Source organism: Ceratotherium simum, chromosome 35 (genome assembly GCF_057802395.1).
Source record: "Ceratotherium simum simum isolate JZ-2026a chromosome 35, ASM5780239v1, whole genome shotgun sequence".
NCBI classification, from domain to species: domain Eukaryota; kingdom Metazoa; phylum Chordata; class Mammalia; order Perissodactyla; family Rhinocerotidae; genus Ceratotherium; species Ceratotherium simum.
The window spans coordinates 21,215,467-21,242,953 of NC_141934.1; the positions used below are offsets into that span (position 1 = coordinate 21,215,467).

Here is a 27,487-nt window from a genome sequence, read left to right on the forward strand (position 1 = left end):
CCACTCCTGCGCCGGCCCGCATGGCGGCCGGCACGCGCCCGGCGCCCGGACCTCGGTCCCGCGCGGCCATGGCCCAGCGGAGGAAGAAGAAGGGGCTCCGGCGGCGCCGGGGCGCGGCCCCCCAGGCCCGCAGCAGCGACTCGGAGGACGGCGAGTTTGAGGTCCAGGAGGAGGACGACGCCCGGGCCCAGAAGGTGGGAGCGGGGCCGGGACGCCCGTTGGAGCCCGGGCCCGGCCGCGGGCGGGGGGAGGCGCCGGCCGGGGTCGCGGCAGGCCCGCCGGCCCGAGCACGTGTCTCGCGGCCCGGACACTCCTGGCGGCCGGGCCTCCGCTCTCCGGGGGCCAGGCCTGCGGCCCTTCCTGCCGGCGTGCGGTCGCGCGCCCCTCATTGGCTGCCTCCTGCCGGGGGGCGGGCCCTAGTGCCCATCCGTCCAATGAAAAGTGCGGGTGCCGCAGAGCGGACTTGGAGAGTTTGCGGCGTTCTTGGCAGGTTGGATAAAGGGGAGGCCAGACCCGGTGGCTTGAGACAGTGACGCCCCCAAACCTCTGGGAGAGTAACGATACGTAAATTAAGCTTGCGTTTGTTGACCGCTTCCTACGTGCCAGGCCCCGTGCTGAGAGCTTTCCAAGCCTTATCCTTTAATCCGCACACCAGCCCTGTGAGCCCAGTTCTGTCTTCCTCCTTCCCCAGAGAAGGAAACTGAGGCCCGCAGGGGCTCAGAAACTTGACCAAGACCTCACAGCTTGTGAGTGGGAGAGCCAGGTTTCAAACTCCGTGCTGACTGTTTCCAAGGCCTGTGCTATGTCCGTTGCTGGGTGCCAGCTGTATGCAGATGACCAAAAGGGCGAAAGAGCCACTGTTCCCCACAGCCCTGCGCCCAGCGGTGCCTGGCACAGAGGAGGCCCCGGGTAAGCAGATGAAAGAGTGGGCGTTTATATGAAGAGAAGGATCCATGCTCCTCCAAGGCAGGGGCCAGACGGGACCTTATTCTGCTGCCTGCCCGCCCTAACCCAGCCAGTGTCTGGCACACAGTGGGTGCTCTATAGATGTGGAGAAATTGCTAAAGGTAATGAACAGCATAGGAAGGCAGAGGTAGAAAGTACCAGAGAGCAGCCCGTCTGTGTGGCTCAGACCAGAGGCTTTGCCCTGGCGCAGCTCTATGTTCTTTTTTTTTTTTAATTTTATTTATTTATCCCCCCCACCAAAGCCCCAGTAGATAGTTGTATGTCATAGCTGCACATCCTTCTAGTTGCTGTATGTGGGACACGGCCTTAGCATGGCCGGAGAAGTGGTGCGTTGGTGCACGTCCGGGATCCGAACCCGGGCCGCCAGTAGTGGAGCGCGCGCACTTAACCGCTAAGCCACGGGGTCGGCCCAGCCCTGTGTTCAAATCTGCCCCAACCCCGTACTGGCTGTGGGATGTTGGAGAAGTTGCTTAACCTCTCTGTGCCACATCTGTGGAAGGCAGAAGTTTCCACATGTATAGAAGGCAGATGATTATATGTGCCTCAAAGACTGTTGAAAGGAATCAATAACAGTGTTCTTACGTTCTGCTCGTTCAGTAAATATTGCCGGGGCACCAACATGTTCCAGGCCCTTTGTTTTCATGTGTCTAGAGCAGAAGTTGGCGAACTTTTCCTGGAAAGAACCAGATGGTAAATATTAGGGTTTGCAGGGGCCATATGAGGTCACACTGTCTCCTGTGTTTGATTTTTTACAGTCTTTAAAATGCAAAAACCATTCTTAGCTCATGAGCTGTACTAGACAGGCTGCAGCCCTGACCTACACGGTTGTAGTGGACCACAGAGGGTCACAATGGAAAGAACATAGACTCTGAAGCCAGGGTTCAAGTCCCTGATCCCCCACTTGCTGGCTGTGTGCCTTTGGGCAGGTCACTGCACCTCTCTGTGCTTTTCCTTCTCTGTAAAATGGACTAAATAATAATACCTACTTCACAGGGTTGTCGTCAGGGTTAAGGGGGTTAATTTATATGAATGCTCAGAGCAGCACTGGCTTATGGTAAGTATCATGAACGTTTTGTGCGTTATTGTGAATTAGTGCTCCGTAACTGTTATTTCTGAGAGGAAAGGGACAGCCCTGTAATCTGAGAAGGCTCCCCAGGGGTGGTGTCTGGGTTGGAGTTGGCTGTGCTAGGACAGGTGGGTCCTGGAAGGGCAGAACGGAGGCCAGCGCGAGAGAGCCAGAGTTGGGGAGGGGCAATGGGTCAGAAAGGGGATGGGGGGGCAGGGCAGCTTGGAAAAGTCTAGTCTCTCACACATAGTAGATGTTTAGATTGGCTCTCTGGAGTTTTTTTTTTTGTGAGGAAAATCAGCCCTGAGCTAATGTCCATGCTAATCCTCCTCTTTTTTTTGCTGAGGAAGACCAGCCCTGAGCTAACATCTGTTGCCAATCCTCCTCCTTTTTTTCCCTTTTTCTCCCCAAAGCCCCAGTAGATAGTTGTATGTCATAGCTGCACATCCTTCTAGTTGCTGTATGTGGGACGTGGCCTCAGCATGGCCGGAGAAGCGGTGCGTCGGTGTGCGCCCGGGGTCCGAACCCGGGCCGCCAGTAGCAGAGCACGTGCACTTAACCGCTAAGCCACGGGGCCGGCCCCTGGAGTTTTTAATTTTGAGGCTGTGAGTGACAGGCCACGATGGTGGTGATGATGATGATGGTGATGATGACACTGGGCCCCGGTCTCAGCTTTGCACTTAGCCATTTAGTCTTCACGACACCCCGTGAGGCATATGCTCCTGTCCTCCCCGTTTTCCACATGTGGAAACACAGGCTCAGGGAGACTGAGTCCCTTGCCTGAGGTCTCACAGCTGGTAAGTGACCCAGTGGAAGCCAGGCCGTCTACGCAGAGCCCACTCGCCGACCCTCTGCCCTGTCCTGGCCGAGTCAAAGGAGAGCCCTTTAGCGGAGAAGTCGTGTGATCTGGCAGGAGCGTCATTGGCTTGAATGGGGGCAGACCGGCAACAGGACAGCCCCCGTCTCCCCAGGGGTATGATTGTGCTGGAGTGACGCTGTCTCTGTTCCTCCCTCCCAGCTGGGACCTGGCCGACCCCTGCCCACCTTCCCCACCTCAGAATGCAACTCTGATGTGGAGCCGGACACGCGGGAGATGGTGCGGGCCCAGAACAAGAAGAAGAAGAAGTCGGGAGGCTTCCAGTCCATGGGTGGGTGAGCCAGGCACCCAGGACTTGGGGGAGTAGTGGCAGGGGCTCGTCGTGCCCTCTGCGCTCTGGGGCGGTGTCTGCTCTGGGCCAGGCACTGTGGTCGGTGCCGGGTTAGATGGAGGCCCCAGACATTTTCTCCCTGCCCCTCCCCCTTGTCCCCATCATCCCGGAGGATTCTGAAGTGGATCCCAGACCTCCTGTATCCGTGAACACTCCCCACGCACCTCCAAGAGACGCAGGCCCTGACTTCCCCTAAAACGAACACACAGCGTCTCAGTACTCTCCGAGACCCGTCAGCATTCACACCCCACTTGTCTCCTGGCCTTAAGGGCGTGTTCAAACCAGAATCCATGTAAGATTCATACCCCACAGTCGGTAAAGTTATCTCTTTTTGTTTGTTTTTTGTGAGGAAGATCGGCCCTGAGCTAACATCTGCCAATCCTCCTCTTTTTGCTGAGGAAGACTGGCCCTGGGCTAACACCTGCGCCTATCTTCCTCCACTTTATATGGGATGCCGCCACAGCATGGCTTGCCAAGCAACGTGTCAGTGCGCGCCCAGGATCCGAACCGGCGAACCCCGCACCGCCGTAGCGGAGCGTGCGCACTTAACCACTTGCGCCACTGGGCCGGCCCCCTAAATTTCTCTCTTAAGTCTCAATCTACCAGTTTTGCTTTATCCTTTTTCTTTTTCTCTTGCTGTTTCCTTGTTGATGAAATAGTCGTTGGCGTGTGTAGTTTTCTGTGTGTGGTGGGGTGGGTGCCCCCAGCGCCCTGGCCATTCCTGTGTCTTTTCCAGGCTTGAGCTACCCAGTGTTCAAGGGCATCATGAAGAAGGGCTACAAGGTGCCGACCCCCATCCAGAGGAAGGTACGGGGTTGGGAGGAGGGGTGAGGGACTTGACCCTCCTGTCTGGCCTCTTGACAGCTGCCCCTTATCCCAGCTCTCACATCTGTCGCTGAAGCCCACACAGCTCGCCCATCTTACAGGAAGAGAAAGTGGGGCCCAGCAGAGTGGAGACTTGACCCTGGGCCTCTGCCATTTGGCCTCCCTAGGGCTGCCCACTGCTGAACCCCTGCCCGGGCAGCTCACAGGCACCCTGTTATACCTGGGGCTTTTGAGTGTTGTCCTCAGACATTTAGCCGAGAGGGAGCTGTTTCTCTGGGGTCCTGAGAAGGAGGGCTAGACAGGGAGGTAGAGTCTGGCTTAACCTGAAGGAGGATGTTCCAACAGTGGAAAGAGTTGGGAGTAGTGAGCTGCTCGTCCCTGGAGGTGTGTAAACCAGCTTTGGCAAGAACGGGATCAGAGCTGGGCGAGGGCCCTTTCCCATTTGCTGAAATCCCCTGGTTGGCCCGCTCCCCAGGGGCCTCCCTCTCTGGGTCTCGTGGTGCCTGGGTGCAGGAGCTGACTCCGCCTCTCCCCCACTGATCTCCCTGCAGACCATCCCCGTGATCCTGGACGGCAAGGACGTGGTGGCCATGGCCCGGACGGGCAGTGGCAAGACGGCCTGCTTTCTCATCCCCATGTTTGAGCGGCTCAAGACCCGCAGTGCCCAGACTGGGGCCCGTGCCCTCGTCCTCTCGCCCACCCGAGAGCTGGCTCTGCAGACCATGAAGTTCACCAAGGAGGTGTGTGGGCTGGGCGTGGCTGGGCTGAGCTGGGAGCAGTCGGGAGGCCTGGGTGGGCTGAGTCATCTCCCCTCACCATCTGTCTCTCTCTCTGTCTCTCTCTCCACAGCTGGGCAAGTTCACGGGCCTAAAGACTGCCCTGATCCTGGGCGGAGACAAGTAAGACCCCTCACCCTGTGCACACAGGCATGCCCTGTGCCTCCAGGGTGTCAGATGGGCTGAGTCTGTGTTGCTTGTTAATAACAGCAACTTCTCTGCACATCCCAAAAAAACTAATGCGGGAGACAGGTGGTACAACACCAAAGGAAACTTCCCACTGCAGCTCTGCAGCTCCAGCAAGGGCTCTGAGGCTCCTGAGAGCTGGCGGTGCACAGGGTCGCCTAAATGCATAGCTTAGTTGTGTGTGTTGTAATATGCCTAGCTGTGGGTCAGTTAAAAGTGGGAGGCACGAAATGGAGACGTGTTTGCAATAGCTCAGATTTGCAAATGCCTCTTTCCCGAGGGGCCTGTTCCATCCTTGCTTGGTGGCAGCACCACAGCTGCTTTGCAGAAGAGCAGATTGAGGCAGTGATGGGCCCAGAGCCACAGAGATCTCATAGTAGAGCCGAGATTGGAACCCGGTCTCCGGCCCGCCCCATCCCTGGCTCACCGTGTCTGCCTCACAGGGCAGCCCCTTCCTTATTCCTCTGTCGGGATGTCGCTGTCACCAGTCGCTCTTGATTCTGAGAGAGGGTTTTCCTCTTCCGTGCTCTTCTGCTTATGTTGTAATTTATTATCTCTAGGCTCATGATTGTCAGAAGTGCCTCCCTGGGCTAGGCCTGGCCCAGAATTCTGGCTCCTACAGGTGTCCCAAGGGTGTTTCAGAGGAGGCTGAAGTTAGGGATGTTTGCTCAGAAGGTTTAAGAACAAGGACATAGGGATCCAGGAAACTTGGATTCGCAGTGGAGCTGGCGGTTCCAGGGTTAGCTGCTAGGTGGCGCTCTGGGTCAAGGCAGCTTTGTTGCTCTCTGGAGAGGGAGTGAGGAGGGTTCTGGGACTGAGCCCATCTCTTCGGGGACTTCTTCATTGTATCCATCCTTTTGTATGTTTGAACTTATATCTTGTCAGGGCAATGCCTTTGCCTAGCATCTCAGCAATAGCCTTTCCCCAGCTGCAAGCCTGGGGTCGGGGGTGGCACTCCCCTGGGTGTGTGGTTGTGGGAAGGGGGAGGACTAAGGAGACCTGTCTATCAAGCTGACCTTCCCCTTCTCCCTAGAATGGAAGACCAGTTTGCGGCCCTGCATGAAAATCCCGACATGTGAGTCTCTGGATTGGGGGTGATGCTCTGGGGTCCCTTCCCAGAGGGCCAGTGGCTGGGGAGTGAAAGGAGGGCTCTGCTGGTGGGCCTGGCCCTGCGTGACCTGGCCTGCACACCCCCTTCCAGAATCATCGCTACCCCTGGACGCCTGGTGCACGTGGCTGTGGAGATGAACCTGAAGCTGCAGAGCGTGGAGTACGTGGTGTTCGATGAGGCCGACAGGTGAGGCGGCAGGGACAGCCCGTGCACTCGTGTCCAGGTTGGCCAGGAGGAAGGGCTCTGCCAGGGGGACCCGTGTGGCCGGGATCGCAGCAGCGTTTCCCCAGACGTGGGCCACACACCACAGGCAGTGCCGGTCTCTGCCACTCCCTGGACCCACAGTTGTTATTTTGTATTACTTTTGGGAATATTGAAAAGAATAATAAAACAGCAAACCGTGATTTCAAAGAGAGAGAAAGTAGCACAGAGCTGAGAGCACAGACTGGACCCAGACTGGGTGGGATCCAATTCTGGCTCTGTGAACTCCGGTAAGTCTCCAGATTCTGTGGCCTTAACTATGAATGGGGATAAAATAGCACGCACCTGTGGGTACCGTGAGGCCTAGGGGAACTGATGTTCATAAAGCACCTAGAACTGGCCTGGCACGGAGTGAGGGCCGCTGCCGTTTATTTCAACATGATTTGCAGGAAACAGCTGAGAACAGACCCGAGGTCTCAAGGCCATTACTGCTAAGGGCGGGTTGTCACATAGAGGAGAGTGAGCCGAGGTGAAGAAACACGAGAGGCAGGCGCCAGTCCGTGTGGCAGCCACGTGGTGGGGGCAGGGACGACTGAGCTTTGGAACTCTCTGGAATGGAAGCCCCTCTCCTGATCCCGTCCTGCTCTCTGCCCTCCCAGGCTCTTTGAAATGGGGTTTGCAGAGCAGCTGCAGGAAATCATCGGCCGCCTCCCCGGGGGCCACCAGACGGTCCTGTTCTCCGCCACGCTGCCCAAACTGCTGGTGGAGTTCGCCCGGGCGGGTGAGTGACCGGGGCGTGGGGCTGGGACGTGGGTCGGGGCCTGGGGGTCTGGGGGGCGGCTTGTTTCTCAGTGACTCCCCCGAACTCCTCCATGCCCACTGCAGGCCTCACGGAGCCTGTGCTCATCCGCCTAGATGTGGACGCCAAACTCAACGAGCAGCTCAAGGTGAGGCTCTGCCCGCGCCCCCTCCCAGACCGGCGGTCAGGGCCCCGAGAGCCAACCCGTGTGGCCCCTCTCCCCACAGACCTCCTTCTTCCTGGCGCGCGAGGACACCAAGGCCGCCGTGCTGCTCCACCTGCTGCGGAATGTGGTGCGGCCCCAGGACCAGACGGTGGTGTTCGTGGCCACGAAGCACCACGCCGAATACCTCAGCGAGGTGAGCGGGGCCCTGATGGGGCCGGGGTGGGGATGACACACCCGGACCGTCCCCACTGGGGACCAGCACCTCTGTCACGAGCTTGGAGCTGCAGTTCCCTGTGTGGGCACCAGAGGGCAGCACCAGAGCAGGGCACGGGCCCGGCCAGGGCTCAGGCCTTTATCCTTTTAAACTTTTTATTACAAAAGATTTCAGACACGTACTAAAGTCAGACATAGCATAATGAGCTCCCGGGAGCTCAGTTATCGACTCAGAGCCGGTCGTGATTCATCTGCTCTCCCCCCTCCTCCATCCTGTCGTTTTTCTGTAGATTTCCAGTGTTCTGTGTATTTCTCTTTTTCAAGTTGAGGATGCCTGCGTGCTGTGCGCTGTGTGAAGTGCTCACGTCTGACGTGCGCAGCCTGACTGGTTTTTCCATACGGGCACACCCGTGACCCTCGGCCAGGTCACAGTGTGGGGGAACCTGGCGCCCCGAAGGCTGCAGGCCCCTTCCCAGTCAGGGCCGCCACCCGGGCCAGCCACACCTGGCCCTGTTGTCTGAGGACACAGTTGGCTGGGTTTCACTTGCTTGACACACATTTAACGGTGCTTCCTCCGTGCAGCTGTTGGGGTCACTGATGAATAAAACCACAATGGTAATTTTTAAAGAGCAGTTAACACTTTCACGGTGCTGCCTATGTTCCAGACCCTGTTCTCAGCACCGTGGATGTGTTAACTCATTTAATCCTCATAACAGAGCTACAAAGCGGAAACTGTTATTCTCCCCATTCTACAGGTGAGGAAAGTGAAGGCACAGAGAGGTTAAGTAATTTGCTGAAGGTCACACAGCTTGTTAGTGACAGAGTCAGGATGAAGCTGTGACCTGGGGTGACACTTGCAACCTCCTTAAGGGAGACTTCTGTACATGTCGTGTCCTTTGATGCTCAAACAGCCCTGCAGAGAGGTGGCAGGTGATGAGTACCCCATTAGTACTGATGAAGATACCAAACTGGGGTCACCCGGCAGAGCTGGGATTCAAACCAAGGACCCATGGTCTTATCACCGCGTCATGGCAGCCCCTGCTGTGGCCCAGCCTCCTCTCCTCTCCTCTAGCGAGTCCCCTCCTTAACTCTCTCCCCCCATCTCGTCTCCACCCTGAGCAGCTGCTGACGACGCAGCGGGTGAGCTGCGCCCACATCTACAGCGCCCTGGACCAGACGGCGCGCAAGATCAACCTCGCCAGGTTCACGCACGGCAAGTGCTCCGCCCTCATCGTCACCGACCTGGCTGCCCGGGGCCTGGACATCCCGCTGCTGGACAACGTTGTCAACTACAGCTTCCCCGCCAAGGGCAAGCTCTTCCTGCACCGCGTGGGTGAGGAGCCCGAGGGGAGCGGGCCGCGGGGGCGCCGTGTCCTGCTGGGAGTCGGGGGCGCAGGGCTCCACTCCTGCTGCTCTGGGAGGGACACGGAGTCCCAGGGAAGGGACCAGTCAGTCTGCGTCTGTCGGGGGCACGGCCCGGGCATGACTGAGGGGCAGCCCCACCGCTCTGAGGAGGCGATTCTCCGGCTGTCTGGAGTCCCCAGTCCTGGGCTTCTCTCTCTCTCTCCCATCGTGGTGCTTGATCATGTGGCTCCGCAGCCCCCCCCGCCGTGCAGCCTTCTCCCTGAAACTGTCTTTTTAGCGTCTCCCCTGGGACCTTTCCAACCTTAAACAACACCCGATCCCTCTGCCTCCTGCTCCACGCAAGTGGGTCCCAGCAGCATCAGCTCCACTTTACAGATGAGGAAACTGAGGCACAGAGGTTAATGACTGGCCAGGTGTCATAGAGGCAGCAGAGTGGGGTGGCTGAGATCAGAACCCAGATAATCTCATCTCAAAGCCCCCTCTGCACCACGGTCCCTCGCTGCCTCTGTGAGGACATGGCTGTCATTTGGTATGTCCTTTGCTGCTGCCTCCACTTTCTTTTTTTAAATTGTGGTAAAATATACATAACATATAACTACCGTTTTAACCATTTTGGGGTGTAAGTTCAGTGGCATGAAGTTCATTCACCTTGTTGTGCAGCCGTCACCACCATCCACCTCCAGAAATTTTACTCTTCATCTTCCCGAACTGAAATTCTGCCCCCGTGAAATGCTAACTCCCCATGCCCCGGCCCCTGCAACCACCCTTCTACTTTCTTTGCCTTATTTTATCTCATGAACGTGCGTATCACGTTTATAAATACAGGTAGATTAAATATGTGTGTGAGAGAGAAGGATCTAGCAGGCAGTTCCTCTGAGTTGTTCTGCACGTGATTGAACATCGTTGAATAAGTCAATCTGGGCTGCCTGTGGTGGGCCAGGAGAGGGGTTCAAGGTGGTTCGACCTTCAGTTGGGGTGTGTGGAAGGCCTCCATCGGGGTCTCCAGCCACGGGTCTGGGGGCTTGTCCCCCTGTTGGTCGCCATGTGCTCTGCCCTGGTTTCCATTGCTCTGTGCGGAGCTGGCTCTGCACATTCCTTGAGGGGTCCCCGCACCCCCAAAGGGAATTTCTCATGCGCTCGGTGACCAACAGTGTAAATCAGAGCACCCCAAACGAATCTTCCAGTGTGCTGACACTTGGTTTCTGCAAGATGCAGGAACAAGCCGAAAGGTGATGTGCACGTGGATTTACTCCACACTGGACGCTCTTTCCTGAACCTCTGTCTTGCGTCAGTGTACAACACGCGTGTGTTTCATTCCCCATTGAACGTCATTCTGTGATGGGCAGGCAAATTGTTTCTGGGCCCTATTGTCTGTTACTAATCTCTGTTGTTGTAGCATGAAGGCAGCTAGAGACAATATGTAAATGAAGGAGCACTGCTCTGTGCCAATAAAACTTTATTTACACAGACAGACAGGGGGCCGGGTTTGGCCGCTGGTGTGGCCATCAGCTAGTTAACTTACCCAGTCTTCTGTCATTAAGTCTTTAAGTCATTCCTACCTTGCAGCTCTTGCAGGCAGCGCTGCCATAGACATCCCTGCCGGCGAATCTTTGCATCCTTGGTTATTTCTTTGGGGAAAATCACCCCAAGTGGGGATGCTGAAGACTTTTGATACTGATAACGAGCAGTGCCTTGTCTTTATTTCCGCCAACTTCCCAGAGCACCGTTGGCTCACGCACTCTCGTGCAGGTAGCCCCAGCAACCATTAGTGTCCTTTCCCCTTTCGTAGCAGCTCAGCGAGGCCTGGGCCTGGGCTGGCGGGCCTCGTGCTGGGCTGTGGGGTCCTTTGTGTTTGTTCCACCGTGACCACCTCCTCCTGCAGGCCGTGTGGCCCGGGCTGGCCGAAGTGGCACGGCCTACTCCTTCGTGGCCCCGGACGAGGTCCCCTACCTGCTGGACCTGCACCTGTTCCTGGGCCGCGCCCTCACCCTCGCCCGCCCCCACGAGGAGCCCTCAGGTGAGTGGAGGCTGCGGTGGTGCTGGGGTCCCCGAGGAGTCATGGTGCCGGTGGAGGTGAAGCTGTCCTGGCTTTGGGAGGGGGTGGGGCTGGGTTTGACCCCAGGAGAAGGTCCTTGTATTTTAAACTCAGGATTTCACATGAAAATCCAGATTTCTGGTGTCTGTTGGAAAACGGTCAGATCTGGCTGTGCTGAGTCTGCCTTTTTCTGAGGTTACCACTGAGGCAGCACTAAGCAGGCAGGTGGCGCCCTCGATAGATGGGCCCCCCGGTTCACTGTGGCTGCCACCTGCCTGCTCCTCACCTGTGCCGTCCGCCTGGCCCCTGCAGGCGTCTGTTTGAGACCCTACATTTGACTGAGTTTTCAGGGAGCTCAGCATGGGAAGAGACTGCGGCTCACTCAGGCCACGCTCACAGAATGTTCTTTTATCCTCTGTGGGGCGGGCAACGGCAATTGTGACACTCTCCATCTGTGGGCCTACTGTGCGCCAGGCCCTTAACACACATTGTCTTGTACGTCCGCCTGTGACCTGGGGAGGGTTGCTTTACAGATGAGGCCAGGCCACTCGTCCCCAGTTATTTGTCACGGAGCAGCGAGGGGGGAGCCAAGATTCAGGTCTGGCCAGAGCCCCATGCCCAGATTGCTGAGGTGAGGGTGCCCCAGCCGGTAGTTAGCAGAGAGCACGGCCAGCCCAGCCGCTCAGAGTCCCGGGTCCCCACTGCCTCAGCCAGGCTGTGGCTCCGCGGTGCCGTCCCTGCCCGGGACACCTGTGCCTGGAGGCCGTTGGGAGCAGACTGCCCAGAGCCGCCTGGGTCCCTGTGAGAGCACAGGGAGGGGCGGTGAGTGGGGAGGAGGGGAGCGTGGGGTCACCGGAGGTGGGGCTCCTCGCAGGGCGGGTTGGAAGAGGGGCCTTGAAGAGAGCAAATGCGAAGGGCCTCCCTGGGGGCCTAGCAAAGAGTGTGGGCCGACGAGGAGGTGCCGGGGGAGCCCCGTCTGTGTGGCTGGCACTGTCCTGGGCCCAGGGGCAGAGTGGCAGGCGGGGAGCCAGGTGTGAATGGACCCCGTGCTCAGGGCCAGGAGACAGCACACAGCCCCGCACACGTTCACTGAGCACCTACTGCGTGCCGTGTCCGTGCTTCGGAGCATCAGGAGCTCTGCGGCTGAGCTGCTCGGCCCGTTATCCCGATGGAGATTCTGGAGCTGGAGGGGCGGAGAGAGGGAAGGAGCGCCCACACGGCGTCCCCGCAGAAGCCCCCCGGGAGCAGGTGTCTTTTAGGTGGACACCATCCTGCATTTGCCCCAAGCTAGCCAGGCTGTCAGCCTGGCCAGGGCCGGCTCCATCCAGAGATGGTGGGTGGGCAGGCTCTCGACTCGGTGCCGGGGGTGAGTTCTGCCCCTTCCCCTGACTGTGGGCTCCTGGAGGAGTCGCTCAGCCGCTAGGAGCCTCAGGTCCTTCATCTCCAGAATGGCTCCTCGGTGCCTTCCTTGCAGGGTGTGCAGAATGTTGGTGATGAAGGTGTGTGATGGGGACACAGAATTTCTTCACACTCTCCCTTCTGTTCCTGTGGATTTTGCAAAATGAAAAGACGTAACAAAAGAAAAAAACAGGCACAGTGCTTGGCACGTAGGAAGTCTCAATGTTGGTTTTTCCTGGCGTTACTGTTACTGTTATTTAGTACTGTAGTTAACGTTGCTGTTATCATTACTGAGTCTGATTGGTTTGAATCCTGGCTTTGCCCCTGACGCATTGGGCAACCCTGGGTAGGTAATTTAACCTCGTCTGAGCCTCAGTCTGCTCATCTGTAATGTGGATTGTTCTGGAGATTCAGTGGTCTGTGGAGAGCCAGAGGGTGACTGTCTTAGGCTCTGCGGGTCATAGAATCCAGGGCGGCTCCTCAGCCCTGCGCTTGTGGTGCAGAATTAGCCATAGACAGTACAGAAACGCGTAGATAGAGCTGTGTTCCGATAAAACCGTGTTTATGAAAACAGGCAGCGGCCCGCGGGCTGTAACCTGTGGCCCCACTCTGATGCATTCGGGTGTCTGGCTGGAGGAGCTGCCCGCTAGTGATGGTTTCCTTTGTGGGGATTGTCTCGTGATTCAGGGCCAGAGGGGGCAGGTGGGCCTCTGACCGGGCTCTGTGTGGGGTGGGGTGGCAGGTGCAGTCGGCGCGGACGGCGTGCTGGGCCGGGTGCCGCAGAGCGTGCTGGACGACGAGGACTGCGGCCTGCGGAACGCCCTGGAGGCGTCGCTGGAGCTGCGGGGCCTGGGCCGCGTGGCCAACAACGCCCAGCAGCAGTACGTGCGCTCGCGGCCGGCGCCCTCGCCCGAGTCCGTCAAGAGGGCCAAGGAGCTGGACCTCGCGGGGCTGGGCCTGCACCCCCTCTTCAGTGAGTCCCTGTGCGGGGCGGGGGGCGGGCGGCAGGGGGCGGGGGCGGGCCCTGCAGGACCAGTCCCCCGCCTGACGCCTCCTGCCCGCCAGGCTCGCGCTTGGAAGAGAAGGAGCTGCAGCGGCTGCGGCTGGTGGACGGCATCAAGAAGCACCGCTCGCGGGCGGTGAGTGAGGGCCGGGGGCGGGCAGGCCGTGGCCTGCCGACTCTGATCCCGCTCCCGACCCCCAGCGGGACCGCAGCAGGGGTGTTCGTGGGTGCTTGCAGCTTCCTCATCTGCAGCTCTAGAGACGCCCTTGTCCTGGAACCATCCCTGCTGGTCCCCAGCAGGTCCCCCATGTGGCAGCCACTTCCCACACTTAAGGACGGGTAGACTGAGGCTGACAGAGGGGAGCGACGTACCCTAGGCCCGTTAGAGGCCTGCGGAGCTGGCTTTCGATAGCCTTTCATCTCCTGACTGCCACTGGGCGCCCCGTCTTGTGCCCATGGGAAGTGTGCACAAAAGCAAGGAAAGATGTACCCGGGAGCAAGCAAGCCTGCCAGCCAGCCAGTATCGGGGAAAAGGAGCTGGAGAGTGTCATGGTTAAGAGCACTGGTTTTGGAGCCAGGTGAACCTGGGTTGAAATCCCAGCTCTGGCTTGTCCCAGCTGTGTGACCTTCGGCAGGTTACTTGCCCTCTCTGGGCCTTTCCTTCTAACTGTGAATTGCAGATAACGGGGGGATCTGCCTCGTAGAGTTGCAAGGGCTTGGGAAGGAATGCCGTAGAGAGCGCGCCAAGCTGGCGAGGGTGGAGCTGGGGAGGAGGAGGCCACTGGGTAAAGGACTGGTGTGTCCCCTCCGCAGACCATCTTTGAGATCAACGCCTCCAGCCGGGACCTGAGCAGCCAAGTGATGCGCGCCAAGCGGCAGAAGGACCGCAAGGCCATCGCCCGCTTCCAGCAGGGGCGGCAGGAGCGGCAGGAGGGCCCGGCTGGCCCAGCCCCGAGCTGTCCGGCGCCGCAGCGGGAGCAGCCTGAGGAGCAGGAGGCGACGGGGGAGAGCGTGGAGGTACAGGCCCGCGCTGGGGACCCTGGAGTCTGGGCCTGGGGTGCGGAAGGGGTGGGTCCAGTCCCAGCAGGCCGTGGGGCTGTGAGTAGTGGCTGGGCGGATGCGGTGACCTCAGTCCACCTTGGACACTTGTGGACACCACATTTGTGGACTCAGAGCCCCAGCCTCCCGTCTGCAGAATGGGCTCACGGTGCTCGTCCACCAGCCCTCGCCTGAAACCCTGGGGCCGGGCGCGTTTAGGGAATCTGAATCTTTGGAGGGGTACACTGTGTGGGACGTGACACTCTCAGTGGGGTCTGGGGTGTCACCATCAGATGCATCAGAGGTTCTACAGTGAGACATGCTGGTCCCCACATGGAGGGGACACACGCAAACTAGATGGCCTCTTGTCGGCTCAGGTCAGCTTTTGCCAGCACGTGAGCTCAGGAAAGTTCATTTTAAGAACCTAGTGGACTAGGGCACTGCAGCCGAGTGACTGGTACCTGCTTCTGGGCCCGCTGGGCAGGTTCAGGACAGTGCAGGGAGGATTCCCAGTGAGGGCTGTGTTATTGTCATCGTCATCACCGTCAGCCTCAGCGTGAGGCCCGGGGCAGGCAGAAGGGGGCAGAGCAGGGACTCCTGGCGGCAGTGAGGGCACGACGCAGGCAACGTCACACACTGGGCCTTCGTGCTGGAAGGCAGGGCTGGGGACCACAGAGGTGCCCTGTCCACCTGGAGGGCGGGGTCCTTGGCCTGCTCGTCCACCACTGCGTCCCTCTTATGTTTAATTTGGACTGAGGGTTTGGTAGCCAAAAAATACAGTTGAAAACCCCTGGACTGGGCTCTGTTGTGTAGAGCAAGGCCAGGCCCGGAGAGGGACGGGGCCCTGCCTTGGTCACACAGCTTGGGGACGGAGCTGGGACTGGAATGTGGGTCTTGTCCTGGTCAGCACCCCAGGCCCCCCAGCCCCCTGGCCTGCCTCTGCCAGTGCTTGAGGCGGGGGTTGTGCTTCATGTGCAGATAAGGAGACAGAGGGTCTAAGTGGCAACACCAAGCTTTTCAAGTCCTGGAAACCCCTGGCCCTCAAGGGGTAGGTAGGGAGGCCGGGTGGGCTCCCAGGGGCTGCAGGGGTGACAGTGGCCTCGGTCTGCCAGGACGTCTTCACAGAGCTTGTGGGCCAGAAGCGGCAGCAGTCGGGTCCTGACTCCGACCGGGGGGCCAAGAGGCGGAGGGAGGAGGCCCGGCAGCGGGACCAGGAGTTCTACGTCCCCTACCGGCCCAAGGACTTCGACAGCGAGCGGGGGTGAGTGGCCGGCTGGTCCTGGGGCAGGGCAGGTGGGACCTGATAGGCCCCCCATCAACCCCGCGCCGTCTCCCCACCCTCCCTCTGCAGCCTGAGTGTCACTGGGGACCAGGGGGCCTTTGAGCAGCAGGTGGCTGGCGCTGTCCTGGACCTGATGGGGGACGACGCCCAGAATCTGACCAGGGGCCGACAGCAGCTCAAGTGGTGAGTGAGCGAGTGCACGTGGCCCTTCTGTGCCACCCGTCTGCCACCAGGTCCCACACAACAGGCATGTAACCCTCTGCCCATCCTGACTCCTGTGTGATCCCCTAAAGCAGGAAATATGTCACCCCCACCCCTCGTTTGATCCTGCACAGTGTGGATATGACCCCCATCCTGTCCCCGTGTGATCACACCCAGCAGGGATGGTGACCTCCTGTCTGATCTGTCCCCATGTGATCACACAGAGCCATGATGATGACCCTGTCCCCCTGTGATCACACCCAGCAGGGATGGTGACCTCCTGTCTGATCTGTCCCCATGTGATCACACAGAGCCATGATGATGACCCTGTCCCCCTGTGATCACACCCAGCAGGGACGGTGACCTCCTGTCTCATCTGTCCCCATGTGATCACACAGACCCATGATGATGACCCTGTCCCCGTGTGACCACACACAGCAGGGACAGTGACCCCCACTCCTGTCCCCTTGATTTGATCACAGACGACGGGAGTCTTGGCCCCGTCTGTCCTTTTTCCCAGCTCGTCTTCTAGACAGAGCGCATGACCCCTTTCTCCCTCCTGGACTGTGGTTCACAGAGCCAGGAGGTGGCAGAGGGGGGATTGGGAACCCTCCAGGGGGCCCCTGTCCCTGACCCAGGCTCCTCAGTCCCAACGACCCCCACACTGCCTTTGAGACCTGGGCTGCCAGGAAAAGGTGAGGCGGGGCAGGGAACGCGCCTTTATTGAGCACCTGCTGCATGCCAGACATGGGCACGCAGCTTTCCTTGAATCCTCCAACAACCCCATGAGAGCGTCAGGGGGAAGCCGGCCACCCCAGGCCGCCTGGCTCCACGCAGCCCTCCCAGCTCGCTCTCCCGCAGGGACCGCAAGAAGAAGCGGTTTGTGGGACAGTCAGGACAGGAGGACAAGAAGAAGATCAAGACTGAGAGTGGCCGCTACATCAGCAGCTCCTACAAGCGGGACCTGTATCCGGAGGGCGGGGCCCGGGGGCGGGGCCGAGCGCTTTCTGCCAGCCGGTCTCCTATAGGTGGGGGCGAGAGAGGGCGGGGCTGAGCGGCCTGTGAGTGCATCTCCTGTGAATGGGCGGGGCCGGGGGCGGGGCAGAGTGCTCCCTACCTCTCCCCATCAGGTGGGCGGGATCAAGGGGCGGGGCCGAGTGCCTTCTACCGCCACGCCTCTCACTGTGAGGGGCGGGGCCTAGCGTTCTCTACCGCCCGGCCTGCTATAGGTGGGAGTGAGGGGGCGGGGCTGAGTGCTCCCTACCTCTCCCCATGTCAGGTGGGCGGGATCAAGGGGCGGGGCCGAGTGCTTTCTACCGCCACGCCTCTCACTGTGAGGGGCGGGGCCTAGCGCTCTCTACCGCCCGGCCTGCTATAGGTGGGGGCGAGGGGGCGGGGCTGAGTGCTCCCTACCTCGCCCCATGTCAGGTGGGCGGGATCAAGGGGCGGGGCCGACTGCCTTCTACCACCACGCCTCTTACTGGGAGGGGTGGGGCCTAGCGCTCGCTACCGCCGCACCCCCAGAGGTGGGAACTGTATCTGCTGGGGCCCCTGTTCCCAGCCCCGAGGTGTCAAGGACTTCACGATGCCACAGGCAGTCTCCTTAACGCGGCTTCTCAGCTACCAGAAGTGGAAACAGAAACAGAAAATCGATGACCGTGATTCGGAGGAGGAAGGGGCGTCCGACCGGCGGGGCCCAGAGCGAAGAGGCGGGAAGTGGGGCCGAGGCCAAGGTAGGCTCACCTGCAAAACGCAGGTTGGCAAGTGGTCCCCTTGGGGACTTGGTCCTCTTTGATCTGGCCAGGGTCCCTCAGCCAGTGACAGGCTAAGGTGGGGTTTGAATTGGTTCAAGTGGCAGAGAGGCCATGAGGTGGCGACGCTCATGACCTCTGACATGCTCTGAAGGGAGGGGACTGGGGCCTGGCTCCTGCCCCAGCCCACCCCTAGCTTTGCGGATGAGCTTGCTGTCAGAGAGGCCCCCGCTTGGCACGTGGGGAGTAGCCAAACGTGATCTGGGGGCAGGTAGACTGCAGTGGCTCACAAGGGCAGTGACTGGCCTTGGGCCACCCAGCTGCCTGCCACTCCCCAGCCGGGGCCTCCCCTGGGGGGAGGGGAGCTTGGGACCGTGTCCCGGGGCTCTCTCGGGGCGGCCTTAGCGCCTGCTTGTCTCCCCCAACCTGCAGGGCTGGTCCCTGCCTCTTCCGTGTCCCTGTGAGTCTGCGTCCCTCGGCCTGGGCCCGTTCTCTGTCCCGGCTCCTGTGGCTCCTCTCCGCCTCGCTCGGGGCCTCCTTGTGCTCTCCACGTGTTCTGTCTCTGGCGGCGTTTCTCCTGCTCTGGTTGTAGCTCCTGCTTCTCTCTCTCTGGCTCTCTTGCTTTCTGCCTTTGATGTTCTGTGACGCTTCCTCTTTCTCTCTCATTCTCTGGGTCTCTCTGTCTCCGGCTCTCTTTCTCTTTCCGTCTCTAACTCTGTGTCCATGTCCCTCTCTCTCTCTTTCCCTGTTCTCTCTTATCTCTGTCTTTCTGTCTCTCTGTCTCTTTATCTGTCTCCCTCACTGTCTCTGTTCCTCTCTCTCCACACGTACACACACGCACGCACGCACGCACGCAATCTCCCAGTCTCTGTCTCTCACTGTCTTTCTGTGTCTCCCTGTCCCCGTTGCTCTCTGTCTCTGTGGATGTGTCCCTGCCTCCTCCGGGCCCTCTCCCTGCTCCCTCCTCTGCTCCTGGTTTTCCCTTGGGGGGAGCAGGCTGCTGCTGTGGACAGCTGGTTCTGGGGAGGCGAGGGCAGCCTGGGGCTACGGGAAAAGCAGCTGTTCTCTCCTGGGTGCTTTGTCCTCATTGGAGGTGATGCCCCGGCCCCAGTGGAGACATCTGGGGCCGCCTTAATGATCATCTGTCTGGAAGCCCCGCAGAGGTCACTGTTGTGGGTGGGGAGGAGCCGGGCGGGGAGAGGGAGCCGGAGGAGGAGGACGAGGACCCAGGGCTTAGTGGGGAGCCAGGGAGGCGGGGGTAAGTGCCCTCGCAGAGACCCGGGAGAGCAGGCTGGAGCGGGGCCACTGACCTGTGCCTCTGCCGCTTTGCTGTGTGACCTTGGATAAGTCCCTTTCCTCTCTGGCCTCCTCTCATTTCTCTCCTGCTGAAGGAAGGTTAAGCTGCAGTCTTTTTTCATCGCACAAGCCTAGAGCAGCAGTCCCTGGAGACAGGGGCTAGAGTCTGTCTCGGTCACTGCTGGGTCCCAGTGCCCGGCATAGGGGCGGTGCTCCATGAACCTCTGTGGAGTGATTTATAATCTAACAGTTACACTCGGGAGGCCATTACTTGGGGCTAGGCCTTGTTTTGAGCACTGTACAGCTATTAACTCATTTACTCCTCATTAGGACACATGAGGTAGGTGCTATTATTTGTGATAGGGAAACTGAGGCACAGAGAAGTTAAGTGATTTGCCCAAGGTACAAGAGGTCACAGCTGGGATTTGAACCCCGGCAGTTCTGGCTTGAGGTTCCCTGCTGTTGACCACAATAGACTACTGAAGCTTTATTGAGCACCTACTGTGTGCCAGACGCTGGGGCCACCGCAGGGAACACAGAATGGGCGTGGGGGCGGGGAGCAGTCTGGAGACTGCCAGGAGAAGAGACACTGGGAGTCTGAGCTCCCTGGACCCCTGTCCCGGCAGGTGCATCCCGGCCCCGCACCCCCGGGGCCCCCGCAGGCCGCGTGCGCTCCGAGCTCAAGACCAAGCAACAGATCCTGAAGCAGCGGCGCCGAGCCCAGAAGCTGCGCTTCCTGCAGCGCGGGGGCCTCAAGCAGCTCTCCGCCCGCAACCGGCGCCGCGCCCAGGAGCTGCAGCAGGGCGCCTTCGGCCGGGGCGCGCGCTCCAAGAAGGGCAAGATGAGGAAGAAGATGTGAGGAAGGTGATCCAGCCCCGCGGCTCCTCGCTTGGCCCAAGTGTGGACATCGGCACGTGTTCCCTGCATGCCACTGCGTGCTGGCCTGTGCCAGGCACTGGGGAGCTCCCTGCAGGAGCCGTCATCCGTGAAAAGGAGTGCGGATGGCCACAGAGGGACAGCAGCTGCCTCTGTCCAGGACAGAGACATTTGAGCAGGGTCTTGAGGGGTGTGTAGGAGTTCGCCAGCAAGGCCAGACAGGCCAAGACCTGAGTTGGCAACTTGGCTGCTGCTGCTTTCATGTGTTCTGGGTTCAGGGGTCATGGCCACATGGGTCTGAACCCCAAGTGCCTAAGGCCCAGTGGTATATTTTTAATGTAATAAACCTTTACTGAGCACCTCTAGTGGATCTGGAGTGCAGTCTCCTCAAGGAGTCGGACGGGACAGACCCAGGTACTAAGATCCCAGCAGGTGTGGCGGAGGAGCTGAGAGCACTTGGGCAAGTCCCATGGGATCCCAGCTGGGGTCCCGATTCTAGCGACGAGGAGGACGGGGCTCAGAGGACGAGTCAGTCGCCTGAGGTGGGAGAGCCCCAAAGCCGGCAGGCGGTCTCCCTTCCTCCTGCCAGGACGGGCTGCACCTGGGAGTGGACTGTGGGTGGGAGAGGGGATGCGGGGTCTGGGGTCAGAGGGCACAGCTGCTCCCCTCTGGCTGTGAAGGGGTTAACACTGCCCCCACCACACACCCTGAGGTCAGAACCTGCCCTGCCCTCTGTCCTGCCCCAGCCCCTGTTTGGGGTCCTGGGAAGGTCAATGGTGGCCTCCAGCAGCTGGATTCTCGGGCCTGGCCATCCCCCAGCACGTCCACAGTGGACGAGCCTTTGTGGGCAGGCGCCCCGCGGACGGGTTTCTGCCATGTGACCCTCTTGCTGCTCCTGTTTATTTTACTTTACTTACCAAACACTCATCTAGAATTTACCGGGTGCCAGACCCTGTTCCAAGCGCCTGACAAACATCAGCTTGGTTACTGCCCCCACCGCCCTGGGAGGGAGGACCTGGTCCTGGGCCACGTGGGGGATGCAGAGTTGGCACCCCCACGTAGCCCACGTTTCCTGAGCGCTTGCTGTGCGCCCCTCGTGGCCGCCCCCCAGCAGTCTGAGCTGGCACAGCCCTCCCGTCTCTCAGGGGAGAGCCCCTCAGCCTGCACCGGGCAGGCAATGTGGTGCCTCCTCTCCCCCAAGGGGCCCCTCCCCCCTGCTCACCTCGTCACTAGGAGGCCACAGGCTCCGTCTGACGCAGGCTGGCCAGCATGGAGGAGAGGTCCAGGATGAACAGCTTCACCTAGGGTCCCCAACGTGGCCAGAGTCACATCCCAGCCCCCATCTGTCCAGCCCCCCCCCCCAATACTCGGGAGGCTGCAAGGCCGGGGTGGGGGCCGGAGACCCCTATCAGAAGACAGGAATGACGGTTCCTGGGGCAGTGGGCTTCCCTAAAGTGTTCTGGGTTCTAAAAGCCTCTGTCTGAGCCTCTCGAACCATTCGGTCCAGACACCCTCACGGTTTCCTAGCTGCCTGTCACTGTTAGAATGAAATGAGTGTTTTCAGTTATGTCGGTTCTTTTTTTTTTTTAATTGGATCAGTCACATTCATTGGTGTATGATCTACTCTCATCTTCACGAGTGGGCCTCCGTTACTTTGTTTTGATAACTTATTTCTTGATATGAACTTAACAAACACCCATGGATCCTCTGCCAAGAACTAGGTAGGACTTGATGGTCACCTCATCCCTGGGCTCTCCCTTCCCATCAGTTGCTGAAATAAACATCTGAGAAGGAAACTGTCCACCAAAAATGGCAAACAATAACGTTACCCTTGTCATAAGTAGGGGCTAACTGGAAAAATCATCCAGTGAAAAAGGCACTGTGTTACTGAATTCTGGCCAGTGGCCGTGGCCTACTGGGGCGAGTCCCTGGCTGGAACTAGGAAGCATTAGGGGGTTATAGGCATGGTCCCTCATGAGCCTCTCTCCTTGGTAGAATCAGAGGGCCTGTTGAAAAGGGGCTGGCCTTTGCCTGTTCCTTCATATCGAGCAGAGTCTCTGTGTACCTCAGGGGACGCGGGCCACGCCGGGGAGAATGGTGGTGTACACCAATCAACAGCTCGGGATGTGACACAGCGGAGAGGGGTGCTCCGGGGACCCAGGGCCTGGCGTTTGGTTGGAATCCTGGCCGTTGGGCACAGGGCAGGAGTGGGATGGGGGTGGGGGGAAGGTGGGGTGCCTCCCTTTGTGTTTGCTCCCCTTCTCAGAGGGGCCAGGCTTTGGGTCCCCACTGGAAACAACAGAAGTGCCAAATCAGAACCCTCCTCCCTGCGCTGTAAACCCATGTCACCTGTTCTACAACCTTGCAAACCCGGATGGATAGGAAATCCGGCGTACCTGGTCCACAGTGACATTGGTGGCGCCGTTGTGCAGAAAGAAAGACCACCGCTCCACCCCGCCCTCACCCTCCCTAGGGAAGCCGAGGCCTGTCCATTTGGGGAGCCAGAGGCCCAGGAATTAATTAAAGTGAGTCTCAACCTCCTGGGTGCTGTTTGATCCTGGGAGAAAAGGGCTCTTGGCATAAACATCCGTGTTGGTCAGTATACACCCTGGCCCTCTTGCACAAGTCGGAGCGCCGAGACCCAGAGAGGGCTACGACTGCCTTCTGGCCACAGCAGATGACCATCAGAGCCAAGGCCAACCCAGGACGCCCAGGCAGGGGCCCTGCGCGGCCGGCGAGCCCACGTCTGTGGCGCTAGGACAGGGGCTCTGATCACAGGGGTCATGCTTAACCCAGAGCAGGAGGGACTCAAGGCACCATGATGTTTCCAGAGGTTTGGGGCCTGGAGGTGACACAGAGAGGAGGCCCTCACCTGCTCCAGCTGCCCCTCCGTGTCCTCGACGTCCAGGGCGGGTGGCTGCCTCTGATGCTGGCACACCAGCTGGAACAGGTTGAGCGCTGACATCCGAATGCGTCCCAGGAGCAGGGTCTTCTCCGCGGCCGTGTTCTGGATCTGAACCCACTTGGATTCCTGGAGAACACCCCGCCCCCTCCCCGATCCAGGTGTAAGCCGGCCGGAGGAGGCCTGGGGCCTCATTCCCACCCACTTCCCGCCAGTCGGACGCCTCAGGCCCTCTCCGGGACAGGAGTACAGGAACGGGTTGTCAGCGTCTGCAGGACGGGCCTCCAGTGCCCAGAAGCGCGTTCTGACTCCTGAAAGCTCCCCATTAGTGCAGCTGCCCCTCAGGGGTAAGGATTGCCCATCTGTTCTTATCAGCCTCGGCGGCTGGGAAGCCGGGCGCCCCCTCCCCGCCGCGGGCCGTACCCAGTGCAGTGTGCGCTCCCGCGCCGCCTCCAGGCGCTCCAGCAGCTGCGCTCGGCGCTGGCCCTGCCGGAGCAGCTCGTCCTGCCGGGCGTCCCGCAGCCGCTGCAGCCGCGCGCGCGCCTCCTCCAGCTCGGCGAGCCGCCGGCGCGCCGTGAGCCTCAGCGCCTCCCGCATGTCGGCCAGGCCGCTGAAGCGCGCCACCAGCTCGGGGACCTCCTGGAACTGGGGTGGGGTCGGGAGGGGGACTCACCCGGGCCTGCGGCCTCCTGCCCTCCCCACGCCGCCTGGCCCGCCCACGCCCCCTGGTGCCCCCGCAGTTAGCCCACCTGTGAAATGGGGCATCACACAGCCCCTGCCCCACACGTGGGGGTTACTCCCGGCTCTCCCCACCTCCATCATCAAGCCTAGATCAGCTTCCCTGCCTGAGATTAATATTAATTCATTGTTTTATTCAACTAATATTTATTGAGTGCCTGGATCTCCCGCTGCCGCTTCCAGACTGTGTCCTTGAGTAAGAACTAACTTTCCGAGCCTCAGTTTCCCCATCTGTAAGATAGGGTTGACAATAACAGGGCCCATTTCACTGGGCCGTGGGCAGAATGCAAGAACAAAGCGTGCCGCTGGCATACCGTTAGTGCTCCGTAAGTGATGACTCCCGGCACACAGTCAGCGTTCTAGTAGTGCACTCTTCCCAAGCAGCCCCGAGGCCACCCAGCGCTGCGCGGCGGCGCTGAGCCCCAGCACCTCCTGCAGGGCGCTCACCTCGGGCAGCTGCTCCAGCACGTGCCCCAGCAGGCGCGCGCAGGGCTCCAGGCGCTCCCGCCGGCGCTGCAGCCGCGCGCGCTCCCGCTGCAGCTCTTGCAGCTGGATCCGCAGCCGCAGCGCCTCGGCCTCCTGGCGGCCCGCGCGGTGCCGCTCCTCTGCCGCCCTCCGCAGCGCGCGGCTGCGCCGGGCCTCGGAGTCCTGCGGCGCGGACGCGGAGAGGAGGCGACCACCCTCAGGACTCGGGAGCCTGCGGGGCTCGCCGTCCACCCCGCCCCAACACTCGCACGCCAGCCGTGGGTAGCAAACAGGTGGCCCGCGGGCCGCATTCAGCCAGAATCTCTGATTTTGATCCCTCACTCCTCCCCCACGCTTTTTAAAAACTCGAGTGCTTCGGGCAGTGCGTGTGCATTTCCCACCACTCCCTTTTCTATTAATAAGCCCACTTTCTAAATTCGCGTGACCTGTCTGGCCCCTACAGGATTGTGAGTCTTCGGCGCTCGTGGCCTGCCTCCCCCAGCAGTCTCCACCCACCTGCAAAAACTTGTCAAAGCGGACAAAGGACCCTTTCAGCTCGCGCTCCTTCTGTTCCAGCTGTTCCCAGCGCTGTTTCAGGGCTGCCATCGTGGTCTGGAACACCTTGGGGGGGTGTGGGGAGTCTGTGTGTGTTTGGGGTTCAAGTCATCCAGAGTTTTCAGGTTCACGCTTAACCTCTCTCGTCTCCTGTCCCTATCCCATTACTGCACCCCTGCTGAAACCCACCCATGGCTCCCACCCGCCCCATGGTGAAGCCCCAATGCCCTCCTGCGGCCCCTGCATGCCGGCGTCCCTGCCCTTCCTTCGGGCCTCATCTTGCCCTCTCTCCTCTGACGCTCTGTCTTCCAGCCGCTTGACCACTTTTGTTTTTTCCTTGCCTTCCAGTCTTTGCATGTGCCGTTCCCTCTGCCTGTTTCTCCCTCCTCACCCCGTCCTCCTCTGCTGGATAAATCGACTAGCCCTTCAGCAATCCCTAAGACATCGCTTCCTCCAGGAAGCCCTCCTTGACCACTCTCATGTGGAGATAGGGGCTTCCTCTGGGCTTCCACAGTCCCTTCTCGGTGCTTCCCCCCTCAGAGCCATCACTTGTCTCTGGACACTTGTCTTTCTCCTTCTCTAGACTGTGAGCCCATGAGGGCAGCGACCGTGGTGAGACTTCTAGATTCCGACGCAGTGCCCTTCACGTAGCAGGTGCTCCGTGCACATTTATTTGCACCAACAGCTGATCTCCCCGTTTGACAGACGAGGAGACCCAGGCTCAGACCGGTGAAATGACGCGTCTCAGCCCTTGTCGCTAATAAGTTGGCTCCATCACTTCCCATTCCCCTGCTCACCACCGTTTTCTTTTGTCTGGGGTCCCCAAAGTCTCAGAGACTGCGGGGGGGCTCACCTCCTTCTGGGCCCGCAGGTCCTGGTCCGCATCCGCCAGCTCCTGCCTCTTCTCCAGGAGATGCAGCACCGGCGGGAATTGGTCTGCATTCTGCTCGGGGATCTTCCTGGAGGGGCTCAAGGAGGAGGTGGGGGTGAAGGAGGTGAGAGTCAGGGCCCCAGATGTCCCCACTAGTGCCTGAAATGCCCCCGTTAGCCACCCACTGGCTGTTGAATTCTTCATTCATGCAACACGCTGTGCTGAGCACCTACTCCATGCCAGGCGCCGTTCTAGGCCCTGGGGGTGCAGCTGAGGACAAGACAGACAAACCCCCCGGCCCCCAGGAGCCCGCGTTCTGCTGGGGGCCACAGAACATAAGGCTAACAATAATAATAAACAATGCTAGGACGTGGTAGGTGCTGAGATGAAAAATCAAGCAGACTGAAGGGAGTCTCTCAGTAGGGATATGGAAAAGTCACTCTTCCTCTCAGTAGGGAGGTGACACTGGAACAGAGACCCTGAGGGGAAGAGGGAGTGAGCCATGTGGATATCCGCAGGGAACTCCAGGCCAAGAGAATAGCCAATGCCAAGGCCCCGAGGGAAGGATCTTGGTGTGTAAGGAGCTGTGAGGAGGCCACTGTGGCTGGAGGGGAGAGAGGAGGAGGGAGAGATGGGGATTGAGATCCGAGTTGTGAGGGTCAGACTGCGGTGGGCCGTGGGGAGGGAGGACGTGGCCTTGACTCTGAGTGTGGTGGGAGCCATGGGAGGGTTTTGAGCAGAGGAGGGGTCCCCCTGGCTGCTGTGGGAGCAGGGACAACAGGAGGGGCCGGGCAGCTGCAGGAGGCCAGTGGCGGGGTGATGGGATAGTGCAGAGACGATGTCCCGATCAGGGTGGCTGCAGTGGGGAGGCGAGGAGGGGCGGTCTGGGCACAATTTGAGAGCAGAGCTGATGGAGTGATGAGGGGATGAGAAAGGGTGAACCTAGGAGCTGGAAGGGTGTTGCTGATGGAAGGCTGAGGGCGGGGCAGGGGAGATCAGCATCTTGCTGCGGTTAGATTGAGACTGAGAGGCCCGTTGGACCTCTGAGGGGGGGGTCCGGGAGGAGGCGGGGATCTGGAGTTGGGCTCTCGGGGGAGAGGAGGGGCTGGTACTGCCCCACAGGGTCGGCTGTGTGGGGAGCAGAAGGGATGCACTGACGGCCCATTCACCAAGGCTTTCCCAGCTCTGGTCCAGGGGAACCTTCCCATTTTACAGAGTCTGAGACTGAGGTTGGGACCCTCGGTCACACTGCTGAACGCAGAGCAGGCAAGGGACAAGCTTCCTCCCCTCTTCCTTTAAAATGCAGAGTGTGCAGGGAGAGGGGGGCCAGTGGTCACAGAATCATTTCTTCCCACCTTGGTTCAAATGATTTCGTCTCAGCTGGATGGGGTGGGGGTCAGGAACAGATTAGAGACCTGGGCTATTGACCCGGCTCTAATCTCACTAGCCCTGAGACCTTGGGGCAATCACCATTTCTTTCTGAGCCCCGGTTTCTTCCTCTGGGACGTGGGGACAATAATCTCCCACCACGAACTGCCAGAGGAAGCCGGGCCCCGGGGGAGGGAGAAGCGCTGGGCCGTCCCACCCGCTCCGGCCCTCCTTCCAGCCCTCGCTGCCACTCGGCGCCACTCACGTCGGCAGTTTCTCTTGCAAGGCCAGTCGGAAATATTCCTCCCAGGGCACTGCCATTCTCCCGGCTTGCTTTCCGGGGCTGGAGTCTGCACCAGCCTCGGAAGCCCTGGGGGTTTCTGATGGAGGGTGGTGCGGCGGTGTGCTCATGCTCCCAGGAGGTGGCCACCGAGCAGGCCTTGGTTGCCCGGGCAACCAACCACACAACATTCCATTGCCTGCCTGTGGCCAGGGGAATGCACCCTGGGAGGAGAGGGAGGGGGCTGCCGGGAGCGGTTCAGCCCCTCCTCCTCCTGGAGAGCGCTCTAACTCCCCATCTCAACTGGGGTGCAGCGCAGAGGATGGGGTCCCTCAGCCGAGAATTTACCCCTCTTGGTGCCCCATGTCTGGTCAAGCCTCTTCCTGGCTGGGTGGGGTGGGGCCTCACCAATGTGGCTGTATGCTTGGTTGATCTCTCAAAAGAAAATGATCGAGCACCCACAGTTTGCGGACTCCTGGGGGGGGTCGTTCACTCCCCAGCAACGCGCTGAGGGTCCACTACATTCCAGCCCTTTGAGGGGCCACT

At 60.0% G+C, this 27,487-nt stretch overlaps 2 protein-coding genes across 2 annotated transcripts; one reads left to right on the forward strand and one right to left on the reverse strand.

Moving 5' to 3' along the window:
- Positions 1-5: 5 nt before the first annotated feature.
- Positions 6-20,127, forward strand: DDX54 (DEAD-box helicase 54). The gene is made up of 20 exons (XM_004429958.3): positions 6-194; positions 3,051-3,180; positions 3,977-4,047; positions 4,617-4,805; positions 4,915-4,964; positions 6,061-6,102; positions 6,229-6,324; positions 6,999-7,120; positions 7,225-7,286; positions 7,366-7,497; positions 8,640-8,850; positions 10,765-10,899; positions 13,058-13,288; positions 13,381-13,454; positions 14,132-14,335; positions 15,469-15,617; positions 15,708-15,821; positions 16,701-16,805; positions 17,460-17,572; positions 19,513-20,127. Exons 1-20 carry the CDS (start codon positions 21-23, stop codon positions 19,743-19,745), a joined length of 2,637 nt encoding a protein of 878 aa, XP_004430015.1. The 5' UTR covers positions 6-20; the 3' UTR covers positions 19,746-20,127.
- CFAP73 (cilia and flagella associated protein 73) lies at positions 20,114-27,069 on the reverse strand. Its single transcript, XM_014787090.2, has 8 exons — positions 26,927-27,069; positions 25,276-25,381; positions 24,384-24,488; positions 23,850-24,050; positions 23,088-23,309; positions 22,635-22,793; positions 20,985-21,063; positions 20,114-20,374 (listed from the first exon to the last, which is right to left on the reverse strand). The coding sequence occupies exons 1-7, from the start codon at positions 26,980-26,982 to the stop codon at positions 20,992-20,994; spliced, it is 921 nt and encodes a 306-aa protein (XP_014642576.1). The 5' UTR covers positions 26,983-27,069; the 3' UTR covers positions 20,114-20,374; positions 20,985-20,991.
- Positions 27,070-27,487: the final 418 nt, after the last annotated feature.

Excerpts from the sequence above, each read along its gene's own strand:
- DDX54 (XM_004429958.3), top strand. The coding sequence starts at position 21 with ATGGCGGCCGGCACGCGCCCGGCGCCCGGACCTCGGTCCCGCGCGGCC. Across the intron at positions 4,048-4,616 it reads CGACCCCCATCCAGAGGAAG|ACCATCCCCGTGATCCTGGA; the intron begins GTACGGGGTTGG and ends ATCTCCCTGCAG. Across the intron at positions 7,287-7,365 it reads AACTCAACGAGCAGCTCAAG|ACCTCCTTCTTCCTGGCGCG; the intron begins GTGAGGCTCTGC and ends CTCTCCCCACAG.
- CFAP73 (XM_014787090.2), bottom strand. The coding sequence starts at position 26,982 with ATGGCAGTGCCCTGGGAGGAATATTTCCGACTGGCCTTGCAAGAGAAA. Across the intron at positions 24,489-25,275 it reads ACCTGCGGGCCCAGAAGGAG|GTGTTCCAGACCACGATGGC; the intron begins GTGAGCCCCCCC and ends CACCCCCCCAAG. Across the intron at positions 24,051-24,383 it reads GCTTTGACAAGTTTTTGCAG|GACTCCGAGGCCCGGCGCAG; the intron begins GTGGGTGGAGAC and ends TCCGCGCCGCAG.